The sequence below is a fragment of the Aquarana catesbeiana genome, linkage group LG06 (assembly GCF_042186555.1).
Source record: "Aquarana catesbeiana isolate 2022-GZ linkage group LG06, ASM4218655v1, whole genome shotgun sequence".
In the NCBI taxonomy this organism is placed as follows: Eukaryota; Metazoa; Chordata; class Amphibia; order Anura; family Ranidae; genus Aquarana; species Aquarana catesbeiana.
The window spans coordinates 50539645-50553916 of record NC_133329.1 but is presented as its reverse complement, the minus strand read 5'-3'; the positions used below and the strand labels follow the sequence as shown (position 1 = coordinate 50553916).

The 14272-nt window shown below is 40.4% G+C and overlaps 1 protein-coding gene across 2 annotated transcripts in view; it reads right to left on the bottom strand.

Annotated features, from left to right (window-relative positions):
* Nucleotides 1-205: 205 nt before the first annotated feature.
* Nucleotides 206-14272, bottom strand: part of LOC141148390 (interferon-induced very large GTPase 1-like) — a 106464-nt gene continuing 92397 nt past the window's right edge. For both annotated transcript variants that reach the window (XM_073635836.1, XM_073635837.1), the window contains exon 7: nt 206-7342. In XM_073635836.1, coding sequence (XP_073491937.1) covers nt 2607-7342 — 4736 coding nt within the window. In that variant the 3' untranslated portion in view covers nt 206-2606. The remainder of the gene's footprint in view (nt 7343-14272) is intronic.

Sequence of the window (14272 nt, the reverse complement as noted above, 5' to 3'; positions counted from 1 at the left end):
GGAATGATTGATCACAGCAACCACATGGCACAGAGCCGCTCTCATTGGCTCTGTACCTTTTGCTATGGTCTGCTGTGTCCAATCACAGGACTGCCCATGCACAGGAGCTCTCAGAGGGCATTATGAGATGATAGGGGAGGGGACTGGTCATACATGTACAATGGCCGGTCTGCAAGAGGTTCAAATATAACACAAGACCATAAGCTGTGTATAGAAAGTGTTTATTTTTGTTCTCATCACCTCTGATTACAATCAATTGACAAAAATTTGCTATCACACCAAAATTGAGACAGTAATCTAATGCCTAAACCCCAATCCTCAATCATTTCAGTAACTTTATAAGGCTGTATGACTGAATTACTGACATATCACTGTAAACATCATCATTATATTTTAAAGTTCCACATTTTATCATTAAAAACCCATCTTCATCCTTGAAATCTGTTTGAAACTTTGCCTAGGCTTAGATGATGTCATCAGTCTGCTGCAGGCAGGAGGCAGCATTTCCTCAGTCTCCCCTCCCCCCAGTGATAGGACCACAACATGATAAAATTGCAGTAAGTCATAAGGTGAGAGGCTGCAGCAGAGACTGATTTGTGTCAGGATTAGTGAACACAGCCAAGAACTGCACAGGCACAATGATTTATTTGACTTTGTCATCCCTGAACCGACATCTCAGCCCTGGCAGTAGATGGTGACCCTGGATGATGCCTGAACAAAGATGGTGCTGTCTGAAGTGAAAAGGAGATGAAGATATTGTCAGGGGAGTTCTGTGATCTCTGGGAGAGGTAATGAATACCTGGAAGGGTTAAATATTACCAATCATACACTTAACATAAAAAGTATATCTGATGATAGGTCAGCTTTATACAGACAATATAATCTAATGGAACCATTTACTTCCTTACTCACCCCTAACCCTTTACCCCCCGATCATCATTCCCGACACCCATATAATCATCCTGAATTATAACAAAATAAAAGATGATGAGAAAGGATTCATTTATCCAAATTATACATGAAGTAAGAATAGGAAGAATACATCACTGAGATTATCAGGACTATACAATGTGGTTATACATGGAATATACACACCGAAAATCATTTTTATTAAAAAAAAAACTTAGGGTTACAAAATGCACACAGCAGTTTTCTCAGGAAAGTTCATGTACATTCATTCTGTGTGAATGGGGCAAAACAAACAATTATTATTAGGCTATTTCATGTGCTGGATTAATATTTCTATTGATTTAAAACGGAAAACACTGTATTTGGCCACTAGATGGCACTAATTATGATAGAAAATATTTAGCACCTTCTAGTGGCCAAATCCAGTATTTTGAATAAAATAAAATGTCCAGCACAGGAAATGGCCCAAAGACAGGGGCTGCTGATAAGGCACTACAGCCCTCCTGTACTGGACCCCGGCCCCATCAGGTCAAAAGGGGGGCCCGGGAACCTGCTGAGCAAGAGGGCCGGCTGTACTGCCTTATTGCAGACAGCGATCCTTTTCTGCCTCCCCCTGCAGTGCTGTGAGCTCCTCCTCCTCTCCCTCCCTCCGGCTGTACTGCAGGGGGATTGGTTCTAGCACATGCACTGCTTTCATCTGTTCAGGCCCCCCCGTGTATCACTCCCTAGAACACACTTAACCCCTTGATTGCCCCCTAGTGTTTAACCCCATCCCCGCCAGTGTTATTTATACAGTAATCAATGGCTATTTGTAGCTCTGATCGCTGTATAAATGCCAACGGTCCCAAAATAGTGTCAAAATTGTCCGATGTGTCCGCCATAATGTCGCAGTCACGATAAAAATAAAACTAAAAAAAAAAAATCGCAGATCACCGCCAATACTAGTAAAAAAAAAAAATTAATAATAAAAATGCCATAAATCTATCCCCTATTTTGTAGACACTATAACTTTTGCGCAAACCAATCAATATACGCTTATTGCGTTTTTTTGGTTTTTTTTACCAAAAATATGTAGAAGAATACATATCGGCCTAAACTGAGGAAAAAATAGTTGTTTTTTTTAAAAAATTTGGGATATTTATCATAGCAAAAAGTACATAATATTGTGTTTTTTTCAAAATTGTTACTCTTTTTTTATTTATAGCGCAAAAAATTAAAACCGCAGAGGTGATCAAATACCACCAAAAGAAAGCTCTATTTGTGGGGGAAAAAAAGGACGTCAATTTTGTTTGGATACAACGTCGCACGTCAGTTAAAATTACGCAGTGCTGAATCGCAAAATATACTCTGGTCGGGAAGGGGGTAAAATCTTCCGGGGCTGAAGTGGTTAACATTCCCAGTGCAGTGCTAGGAATGTCATAGTCAATGGATACAACAATCATCTGTACTATGAATTAGAATGTTCTGGAATCTTCTGAGAGAAGTAATGAGCCCATTATATCATCGGGGGAATGAAGATTCTCATAAATTCTGTTCACACCCTGATTACTGTGGCCATGGTTGTGGGGGAAATATTTTAAATGTTTCTCCAATTAGAGAAAATCAATGAAAAGATTATTTTTAAAAAGAATAAAATGATTTGCAGATAATAAGTTGGATGAAGAATTACGTGTTGTTTGTTGATTTGTCTTCTCTGTTTAGCTATTGAATATTTTCTTTAAGCTTTGCAGAGCTTTTTCTCTTGTGATGGATTTCCAGCCATCTGGTATTTCTGCTGGTTTTGCATTGTATTCTTCAGCAAACTTCTCATTAAACATCAGAAAAATATATTTCCAGTAATCTGATGACTGGATGCTGAGATCTGGTTGGATGGACCAGTCTGGATAAATGGTACGATACTCTTTGTATGGGTGCCATTTCCCTTCTGTTTCTAAACATTGAAATATGCCATCAGATGGAACAGATGTACTACAAGTATCAGTGGTTAAGATTCTAGTATCACAACGTCTGTATCCCCCCAGTCCTTTGGGTCGGTGGAAAGTAGCAAAGTGCTCCTTGTGTTTATCACCTCCGGCCTCACAGGGGACAGCACAGAATGGACATTGCTCCCCACAGCCAACAACCTTCCTGAACAATACATCCTGAGGCTTCACCGTCACCCTGGAGAGTACAGATTTTATATCCATAGATTGCAGCTCTGATAAGACTTCTGTTTCTGTATCTCGGAGGAAGAGCTGAATGTCAGATGAAAATTGTCCAACATCAGCCGTGTTCTGGAAAGTGACCGCTTGCATCTCATTCTGTGGGATCACTAATTCTTCCTTTAGTATCTCACATACACTATTCAGAAAATCTGAGACTGTCGATCTTTTAACAGAGTTGTCTTCAGTAAGAGCTTCATTTATCTTTTTGTCCAGTGAAGAGAGCAGGTTTTCTTGTAATGGTTTTAGGATTTGGGGCTTTACATATGTTGCAATGTAATTTAGTATCCAGGCTTTTGTATATTTCTCATAGAAAAGCATATAGTCCACATATTTCTGGAAGGACATTTCATTCAGCAGTTCCTTCATTAAAAACTCTTGAAAGAATCTTCTACTGCTGAATTTCCTGTCTGAACTTATTATCTCATCCACTATTTTCTGCCCAAGATGGTGGAAAACATGATCCATCATTGCTGGTTTTAGACATCGCTCACAGAATTCTTTGGCTTTAGTCTGATAAATATCTTTCTCTTGAAATATGCTGATAAATGTTTCTAAATATCCAGGTTTTAGTTTCTCCAAACACAGTTTTGGATCGTTCTCTCTGATGAATTTCTCATGCATCTCTTGAAACTCTCTGGAAGCTTTTCTAAGAATGTGAAGCTTGATATCCACTTCAAACCATGAGGACAAATGAAGATTTCTGGACTGTTTAGAAATCTCTGTTGTAATCATATGAAGTAATTCCTGGCAATAGTTGTCACAATAGTCCTCTCCAGTTTCCACCTTCTCTCTGATATATTTTTTACAGATATCTATAAGAGAACGAGCAAAACCATTTATTTTGTCAAAATGCTCATTTTTGGACCTAAATTTATCTGTCAGTTTTGTAAACCAACCCCTCTCAATATATATCTCATCCATCTTGAAATCAGTCTGTGTGATATCTGCCAAGTCCATCACACTCAGTAAGTGTTCATTTACAGCTGATCCTTTATTGCTCATGTCATTCATTATCTGCTGAAACATAGATCTACTGACAATGCGTGTTTTTAATTTCTCTATCTGTAGATCAGTCAGTGTCCTTTTCCACATCCCCTCAAATTCTCTCTTTACCTCTTTAATTTTCGGCTTTTTTTTCTTCTCTCGGCACCTCTTGAGGAGATCTGTGATTTTGTCCTCAATCAATTTCTGGGTATTATTTTGCATATTGTGGATCTTGAATTTCCCTTTCTGAATTGAGACAGCTTCATCCAACTTCACAAGAGAATTCCTTTTTAGTTGATCCTTCAGGGATGTTGTGCTCAGAATAAAATCTTGTTTGTATCGTTCTATTAGATGAACATTTTCATTTTTATCGTTAAAGTAGTTTTCCAGCAATTCCAATACTTTACTTTCATTACTAATCAACAAATTGTTGAGCTCATTCTTAAATTCCAAACACAGTTCATCACTTAGACTCTCTGCAGTCTGATTCCTAATGTTTGTCTCTGTACGGATCTGCCAATCATGGACATCTTTTCGGAACTTCCATTCCCACTGTGAGTATTCTATAGATAGTTTATTATAAGCTTCTGCCACCAGACTGTTCCTGAAACTGAAGATGAATTTCTCATGTTTTACAGCTTTCCATAAACTTTCTATCCATTTTATAAATTCAGGAATAGTTAAAGGCCTGTGCAGAGATTCTTTACTTGTCACTAATTCTAATAAATACTTTTTCAGTTCAGACACATGTTCACTGTACCCAGAATTTACTGGAGCCATTGGTGGCACACCGAGCCAGAGCCCAGGAATGTACCAGATGTCTTTCTCTAGATTGTAATCCATCACATCACTGAAAGTTTTATGTTCACTTTTATTTTCCATCTCTGCAGCTGCTTTTGTCATTTCATTCAGTTGTTCCAGAAGTTTCTTCCTGTCTCTCATGTTCTTGTCATGAGCGGACACATCACTCACATTCTGATGTACAAACTGGCAGTTAGGTCTCTTTCCTATTTCCTTCATTCTAAGAAAAGCATGGACCACAATCTGTAAAATATCCTTCATTTCTGTTGTGTTTTCCATGGACATATTGATGATGGTGATATCACTCAACCCAACCACTAGTGTGGCCAGTTCATTATCATGTTCATAACTGCCCTCCAAGGAAGCCAACTCTGCAGCTTTCAGACCCTCAGTGTCAATGATCAGGATGAAGTCACAGCCCAGATCCTCCTGGAAGTTCTCTTTCACATTAAGAAGAGTCATGAAGGCTCCTCGTGTGCATCGTCCACTGGCCACCGGGAACTGCAAACCAAACATGGTGTTGAGAAGAGTGGATTTTCCTGTACTCTGCACTCCCAGCACAGTGATTACTCTCATTCTGCATTTCCCCCCTGTTCTGCTGTCCAGCTCAGTAAGGACATCAGTTATCCACCGTAAGGGAATGTTGGAGGCATCTCCATCTATCAGCTCCAATGGGAAACCATCCAACAAAAGATCAGCAGCAATTTGTGGCAGTCTAATAAATTGTCTTTGTCTTTTAGCTATTTTTTTTTCTTTATCCATGGAACACTCAGCTTCATAAAACTGTCCCATCTCACGTAGGAAATGTTCAATTCCTAAAGAACTGTTAGAGATTTTCTGGTCTATCTGTCTGAGTTCTTCCTTGTTACTCAAGGTATTGTTACATTTTTCTTTGTATTCAGCTTGTAGATTAGAAAGATGACTTCTAGCAATTGAATCAAGTTCAAATTTCATCCATTTCAGAAAATATTGTTTCTCAGTCTCAGATAAATGAGTGATTGCATCAATAAAGAGCTTTAAACCACGGGGCAGGTGATGTTTATATTGTTCCTCATGTAGTGAAATACGTTTCTTTATCAGTTCATCTTGATATTGTTGTGTGTCTTTACCATCTTGCTTTGTCATTCTGCAAAGTTCCTTCTCCACTTTAGATAACTGTCTCCAGAGATCTCCCTGTAACTTCATAGTGTTCTTTTTGTACTCCGACACATTTATTATTTTTTCTGTAATTTTCCTGGCATGTTCCCTGGCCTTTTGACATTCAGGAACTCTCTCATCCACTTGGATGTCCAATCCATGAGTTTCTTTCCAAAGGTCTATCATTTTTTTTTCTTTTGGCTTACTGTTTATTAAATTAATAATATTTCTTTGTAGTTTTTTTACAAATGCCGCCTCATTTGCTGTGCCTGCATGTATTATCACATTTGATTTTTTTAACTTCAGCACTGGCATTAAGTCTTGAAGGGTCTTCAGTGTCTGTGTACTCACAGTTTTGCCAGGACCAGGAGTGATAATGAAGTAATACTGGGTGTCAGTGGTAGGGAAGGATGACAACAAACTGAATTCTCTCTCAGAGATATCCTCAATGAATATAAACACAGCTGATGAAATTCTTGTCAGGAATGTGAACTGGTCCCAGTTGGTCTCCAGGTCTCCTCGTAGGTTGGTCACTGCGATGGGTTCTGGGAAAACATCAGACTTACCACAGGGAAAATACCAGGAAACTTCTACCAGTCCATCAGATATTTCCCTCTCAATGTTTCTTCCATCCATATTGTCATGTAGGAAGAAGTTATTATGTAGCTGAGCTGGATTAAGAACTTTATTCAGGATTTTAGATTTTGATAATTTGTTTGTTCCCAATCTGACATAAGAGAAGATTGGCATGGAAGTATTCACCACATTTTCCTCTCTGAACCCTTTACTGGCTGCTAATGACTGAGGTCTCCACTTCTTTACTATGTCTCTCATTGCCCAAAGCATGAGGGTGCAGTGTGACCCATCACCAGCAGGGAGCAGCAGAGGGACAGCAAACTGACACATGGACAATTTGGTTACAATCTCTTGTTGGAGAAAACTGTCTGAGCAATGCAGGAGGACACACAGGACATCCAGGGGGTTAATAGAGGCAGATGAATTATCACCTGGAACCAAAGAAGCATGAAATAGGTTGTAATCATCATCCTCATCATCACCATTATCATATACATCAGCACAAGTAGACTGATCTTTCTCAAGAAGAATGTCTCTTGCAGTCCTGTTTAGGGCAATGAGTTTCCTTAAATAATTCCAGGGAAGATCCTCTACAGTTTTAGATGATTTGTCATTCACATTCTCTGAGCCAATACTCAGGATATCCCTCAGAGTTAATTTTGTAGTCAGGTGAGGCTCCATGTTAATTTTTTCTGCAAACCGATGAAGGGTAGTTTTTCTTGTTTGAAGTTCTGTAAGAAAATACATTTTTATTTTATTATATGTTTCTACATTACCAGTTAGTCTATTTGCAAATCTGTAATCAACTGGAAGTGATTGTAGCCATATTAATGCACTTGTGACAGAAACAAGTGAGTACTGTCCATGATCATTTTTTATTTGCACTAACATACAATTTTTCAGGACAAAATTTTGGGGTATGTCCCCTTCTTTTGGGGTGCGTCCAAGCAGTACTAATTCACAAGGTTTTAGCAGAATGTTAAAAAAAGACAATCTCATGGGAAAAAAAAGCAAAAAAAACACAAACAAATGTACAAAGCATCGGTAATTAAACTAGGATAGTTAGTGAGTTAAGAACGAGTGAAAGATATAGACCTGGGGGAGGGGAGGGGGTGATAGTCACAGTGGGGGTCATAAAACTGTTGGATAATGAGTGAGAAAACCCAAGTTTAGATTTAGGCCATTATCTTTTGTGTCAAATAGAACTATCATTCTTAGTTCAAAAGTTTTCCTTTCCTGAATACTTTTGAAATTCCCTTTAAGAACTAAAACATTGAGGTCCTCCATAGTGTGGTCCAGTTGTGAAATGATGTCCCACAGGTGTGCAGAACTCATCTTCTTTATGTTCCTTAACCACTTGCCGACCGCCTAGATATATTGCGGCAGAATGGCACGGGCAGGCAAAATCACGTACCTGGTACGTGATTGCTTGCCACGGGCGGGGGGTCCGATCAGACCCCCCTCTGGTGCCCGAGGCGGTCGGCTTCTGTCTGAGAGTGATCAGTGGTGAGGGGGAGGCCATCCATTCATGGCCCCCCCCCTCGTGATCCCTCCCAGCCAATGGGATTCTTCCTCTGCTGCTGTATAGTAAACAGCAGCAGAGGAAATTATGTCATCTCTCCTCGGCTTGGTATTTTCCGTTCCGGCGCCGAGGAGAGAAGACATCTGAGTGAGTTGCACAACACAACACACACAGTTGAACATGCCAGGCATACATTACACCCCCCATCACCCCCCGATCACCCCTTAATCACCCCTCCCCCCACCCCCTGTCACACTGACACCAAGCAGTTTTTTTTTTTTTCTGATTACTGCATGGTGTCAGTTTGTGACAGTTAGTGTGGTAGGGCAGTTAGTGTTAGCCCCCTTTAGGTCTAGGGTACCCCCCTAACCCCCCCCAATAAAGTTTTAACCCCTTGATCACCCCCCGTCGCCAGTGTCGCTAAGCGATCATTTTTCTGATCGCTGTATTAGTGTCACTGGTGACGCTAGTTAGGGAGGTAAATATTTAGGTTCGCCGTCAGCGTTTTATAGCGTCAGGGACCCCCATATACTACCTAATAAATGTTTTAACCCCTTGATTGCCCCCTAGTTAACCCTTTCACCAGTGATCGCCGTATAACTTTTACGGGTGACGCTGGTTAGTTTATTTTTTATAGTGTCAGGGCACCCGCCGTTTATTACCTAAAAAATGTTTAGCGTCCTGATCGCCCAGCGGTGATATGCGTTGCCCCAGGCAGCGTCAGATTAGCGCCAGTACCGCTAACACCCACGCACGCACCATACACCTCCCTTAGTGGTATAGTATCTGAACGGGTCAATATCTGATCCGGTCAGATCTATACTAGCGTCCCCAGCAGTTTAGGGATCCCAAAAACGCAGTGTTAGCGGGATCAGCCCAGATACCTGCTAGCACCTGCGTTTTGCCCCTCTGCCTAGCCCAGCCCACCCAAGTGCAGTATCGATTGATCACGGTCACTTACAAAACACTAAACGTATAACTGCAGCGTTCACAGAGTCAGGCCTGATCCCTGCGATCGCAACAATTTTTTTGGTAGCGTTTTGGTGAACTGGCAAGCACCAGCCCCAGGCAGCGTCAGATTAGTGCCAGTACTGCTAACACCCACGCACGCACCGTACACCTCCCTTAGTGGTATAGTATCTGAACGGATCAATATCTGATCCGATTAGATCTATACTAGCGTCCCCAGCAGTTTAGGTTTCCCAAAAACGCAGTGTTAGCGGGATCAGCCCAGATACCTGCTAGCACCTGCGTTTAGCCCCTGCCCAGCCCAGTCCACCCAAGTGCAGTATCGATCGATCACTGTTACTTACAAAACACTAAACACATAACTGCAGCGTTCACAGAGTCAGGCCTGATCCCTGCGATCGCTAACAGTTTTTTTGGTAGCGTTTTGGTGAACTGGCAAGCACCAGTGGCATAGTACACCCCGGTCGTAGTCAAACCAGCACTGCAGTAACACTTGGTGACGTGGCGAGTCCCATAAGTGCAGTTCAAGCTGGTGAGGTGGCAAGCACAAGTAGTGTCCCGCTGCCACCAAGAAGAAGACAAACACAGGCCCGTCGTGCCCATAATGCCCTTCCTGCTGCATTCGCCAATCCTAATTGGGAACCCACCACTTCTGCAGCACCCGTACTTCCCCCATTCACATCCCCAACCAAATGCAGTCGGCTGCATGAGAGGCATTTTCTTTATGTCCTCCCGAGTACCCCTACCCAACGAACCCCCCCAAAAAAGATGTTGTGTCTGCAGCAAGCGCGGATATAGGCGTGACATCCGCTATTATTGTCCCTCCTGTCCTGACAATCCTGGTCTTTGTATTGGTGAATGTTTTGAACGCTACCATACACTAGTTGTGTATTAGAGTAGGGTACAGCATTGCACAGACTAGGCACACTTTCACAGGGTCTCCCAAGATGCCATCGCATTTTGAGAGACCCGAACCTGGAACCGGTTACCATTATAAAAGTTACAAACAAAAGTGTAAAAAAAAACACAAAAAATATATAAAATAAAAGAAACAAAAATAGTTGTCCTTTTATTGTTCTCTCTTGCTCTATTCTCTCTCTATTGTTCTGCTCTTTTTTTACTGTATTCTATTCTGCAATGTTTTATTGTTGTTATGTTTTATCATGTTTGCTTTTCAGGTATGTAATTTTTTATACTTTACTGTTTACTGTTTAAAGTGTCAGAAAGGGCTTTGTCTTTAAGTGGTTAGAAGAGTGGGTGATGTGTGACATAAGCTTCTAAATGTTGTGCATAAAATGCCAGGACAGTTCAAAACCCCCCCAAATGACCCCATTTTGGAAAGTAGACACCCCAAGCTATTTGCTGAGAGGCATGTCGAGTCCATGAAAAATTTTATATTGGGACACAAGTTGCGGGAAAAAGACAATTGTTTTTTTTTTTTTTTTTTCACAAAGTTGTTAACCATTTTTTTGTCTTCAGGTATGCCATTCACAACTTTGAGTGGTTATACCAGAATGATGCCTGCAGGTTTAGGTATCATCTTGGTATCATTCTTTTCAGCCAGCAGTCGGCTTTCATGTAAAAGCAATCCTAGCGGCTAATTAGCCTGTAGACTGCTTTTACAAGCAGTGGGAGGGAATGTTCCCTCCCACCATCTTCCATGTTTTTCTCTGGCTCTCCTGTCCCAACAGGGAACCTGAGAATGCAGCCGGTGATTCAGCCAGCTGACCATAGAGCTGATCAGAGACCAGATTGGCTCCAAACATCTCTATGGCCTAAGAAACCAGAAGCTACGAGCATTTCATGACTTAGATTTCGCCGGATGTAAACAGCGCCATTGGGAAATTGGGGAAGCATTTTATCACACCGATCTTGGTGTGGTCAGATGCTTTGAGGACAGAAGAGAGATGTAGGGTCTAATAGACCCCAATTTTTTCAAAAAAGAGTACCTGTCACTACCTATTGCTATCATAGGGGATATTTACATTGCCTGAGATAACAATAAAAATGATTAAAAAAAAAAATGAAAGGAACAGTTTAAAAATTAGATAAAAAGGCAAAAAAATAATAAAGTAAAAAAAAAAAAAAAGCACCCCTGTCCCCCCCCTGCTCGCACGCAAAGGCGAACGCCAGCGTCAGTCTGGCGTCAAATGTAAACAGCAATTGCACCATGCATGTGAGGTACAGTATCACCGTGAAGGTCAGGTAGAGGGCAGTAATTTTAGCAGTAGACCTCCTCTGTAAATCTAAAGTGGTAACCTTTAAAGGCTTTTAAAAATGTATTTAGTTTGTCGCCACTGCACGTTTGTGTGCAATTTTAAAGCATGTCATGTTTGGTATCCATGTACTCGGCCTAAGATCATCTTTTTTATTTCATCAAACAATTGGGCAATATAGTGTGTTTTAGTGCATTAAAATTTAAAAAAGTGTGTTCTTTCCCAAAAAAATGCGTTTGAAAAATCGCTGCGCAAATACTGTGTGAAAAAAACAAATGAAACACACACCATTTTAATCTGTAGGGCATTTGCTTTAAGAACATATATAATGTTTGGGGGTTCAAAGTAATTTTCTTGCAAAAAAAAATAATTTTTTCATGTAAACATAAAGTGTCAGAAAGGGCTTTGTCTTCAAGTGGTTAGAAGAGTGGGTGATGTGTGACATAAGCTTCTAAATGTTGTGCATAAAATGCCAGGACAGTTCAAACCCCCCCCCAAATGACCCCATTTTGGAAAGTAGACACCCCAAGCTATTTGCTGAGAGGCATGTCGAGTCCATGGAAAATTTTATATTGGGACACAAGTTGCGGGAAAAAGACAATTGTTTGTTTTTTTTTTTGTCATGCACAAACAGGCCATGGGAATATGTGGAATTGCACCCCAAAATACATTCTGTTGCTTCTCCTGAGTATGGGGATACCACATGTGTGGGACTTTTTGGGAGCCTAGCCGCGTACGGGACCCCGAAAACCAAGCACCGCCTTCAGGCTTTCTAAGGGCGTAAATTTTTGATTTCACTCTATACAGCCTATCACAGTTTCGGAGGCCATGGAATGCCCAGGTGGCACAACCCCCCCCCCCCCCCAAATGACCCCATTTTGGAAAGTGGCACACACATATGCCCATGGCCTGTGTGAGCAATATATCATTTAGTGACAACTTTTTGTAACTTTTTTTTTTGTCATTTTTCAATCACTTGGGACAAAAAAAATTAATATTCAATGGGTTCAACATGCCTCTCAGCAATTTCCTTGGGGTGTCTACTTTCCAAAATGGGGTCATTTGGGGGGGTTTTGTACTGCCCTGCCATTTTAGCACCTCATGAAATGACATAGACAGTCATAAACTAAAAGCTGTGTAAATTCCAGAAAATGTACCCTAGTTTGTAGACGCTATAACTTTTGCGCAAACCAATAAATATATACGCTTATTGACATTTTTTTTTACCAAAGACATGTGGCCGAATACATTTTGGCCTAAATGTATGACTAAAATTGAGTTTATTGGATTTTTTTTATAACAAAAAGTAGAAAATATCATTTTTTTTCAAAATTTTCGGTATTTTTCCATTTATAGCGCAAAAAATAAAAAACGCAGAGGTGATCAAATACCATCAAAAGAAATCTCTATTTGTGGGAAGAAAAGGACGCAAATTTTGTTTGGGTACAGCATTGCATGACCGCGCAGATACTAGACATGTGCATACTGAAATATTTATTTTCGGAATTTCGTTTTCGCCCGAAAAATAAATTTATTTAGTTACTCCCGAAATTTGTTTTTGTTTATTTTGTTTTGTTAAAAAATGCATTTGTCCGAAAATCCGAATTAAGGTCGAATCTGTCAATTTAAGGCTTATGGTTTGTCGAATGTTCTAAGAAGATTGCTAAACTGTGCAACGCCAAAATCGTACATTTCTGGTCAAATGCTCCGCCCACAAGCTATAGTAGAATTCGAATTATTATTACTAGTCAACCAACATTAGAATTCTTCTATAGTATATGGGTGGAGCATTTGACCATAAATGTCCACTCACGGTGATCGTATGTTTTTAGCTGCTTCGTCGAATCTTCATGCCGAATCTTTTCTCTCTATGTCGAATAATCTTGGACTAATAGAGTTAGGTTAGGCACATTCAACCACAGGTTCGATGTGCCTAACCCCCATCCCCTTCTCTTCCCTTTTCCCCCTTTCCTCTCCCCCCCCCCCCCCCCCCCCGTTTTGTTTCTCTCCCCTCACCCTTCTTCTACCCTCACATTTTCTATTTTTATGTCCCTTACCTCTTACCACCACACTGTGAAGTACTCGGTGTTCCCTCACCTCCCATGGGTTCCTCTAATCAATCATTTTTCATTTACCATCACTATATTTATTTTTAATTAGAAGTGGCCACGTACAATCACCCTCGTCCGCCACGGGTGGAATCTTCTTAGTAGCCTGGTTACGTATCATGCTTGATCTTCTGGGTGAGTAGATCTTCCTATTACAAGGTTTAAATTGACAGCTTGTTCTTCTCGCTCTAATTACTGTATACCTTATTGTATTTTCTGTTTCATAGACAGTTCCTCCTGAAGAAGCAGTCCCAATCTGCGAAACTAGTAGAGGATTAATTTGTCTATTCCCCACATCAACAGTTATCTTTCGGGTGATCCTGTTAGTTGTCTGTGATTGAATTTTATTTATTGTCTTTTGTATATGTTTTTTTATATGTATTAAATATTATTTTATATCATGTATTTGTTTGTGTATCAGTACCGAGATAGTCCAGTACAACCTACTTGATGGGTGTATATCCATGGTCAGCCACAGCAACTGTCCTTACAAACCCATCCTGTCCCGTTTCTCTATATCAAACTGTTGTCGCAACGAAGCGAAAATAAAGCATTTTTTATGTCGGATCTTTCGGAGTTCGGGCGTTCGTTATCGTTTCTTAAAACGAATGCGAAATTCCCAGAAATTCAGACGAAAATGTATTCGGGATGAAAACGAATGCACATGTCTAGTAAATACTATACATAGCTTGACATTTCAGTTTGTCAGACAAGAAGTTAGCCGCATACAGTAATTGTGAAATTTACGTTGGGAATTTACGGGTTCGATAATAGCCTAGAAGTGAGACAGTTTCCAGAGGTCATGAATAATTGATATGTTCTAATATGTGTGTCTTTATGATTGGT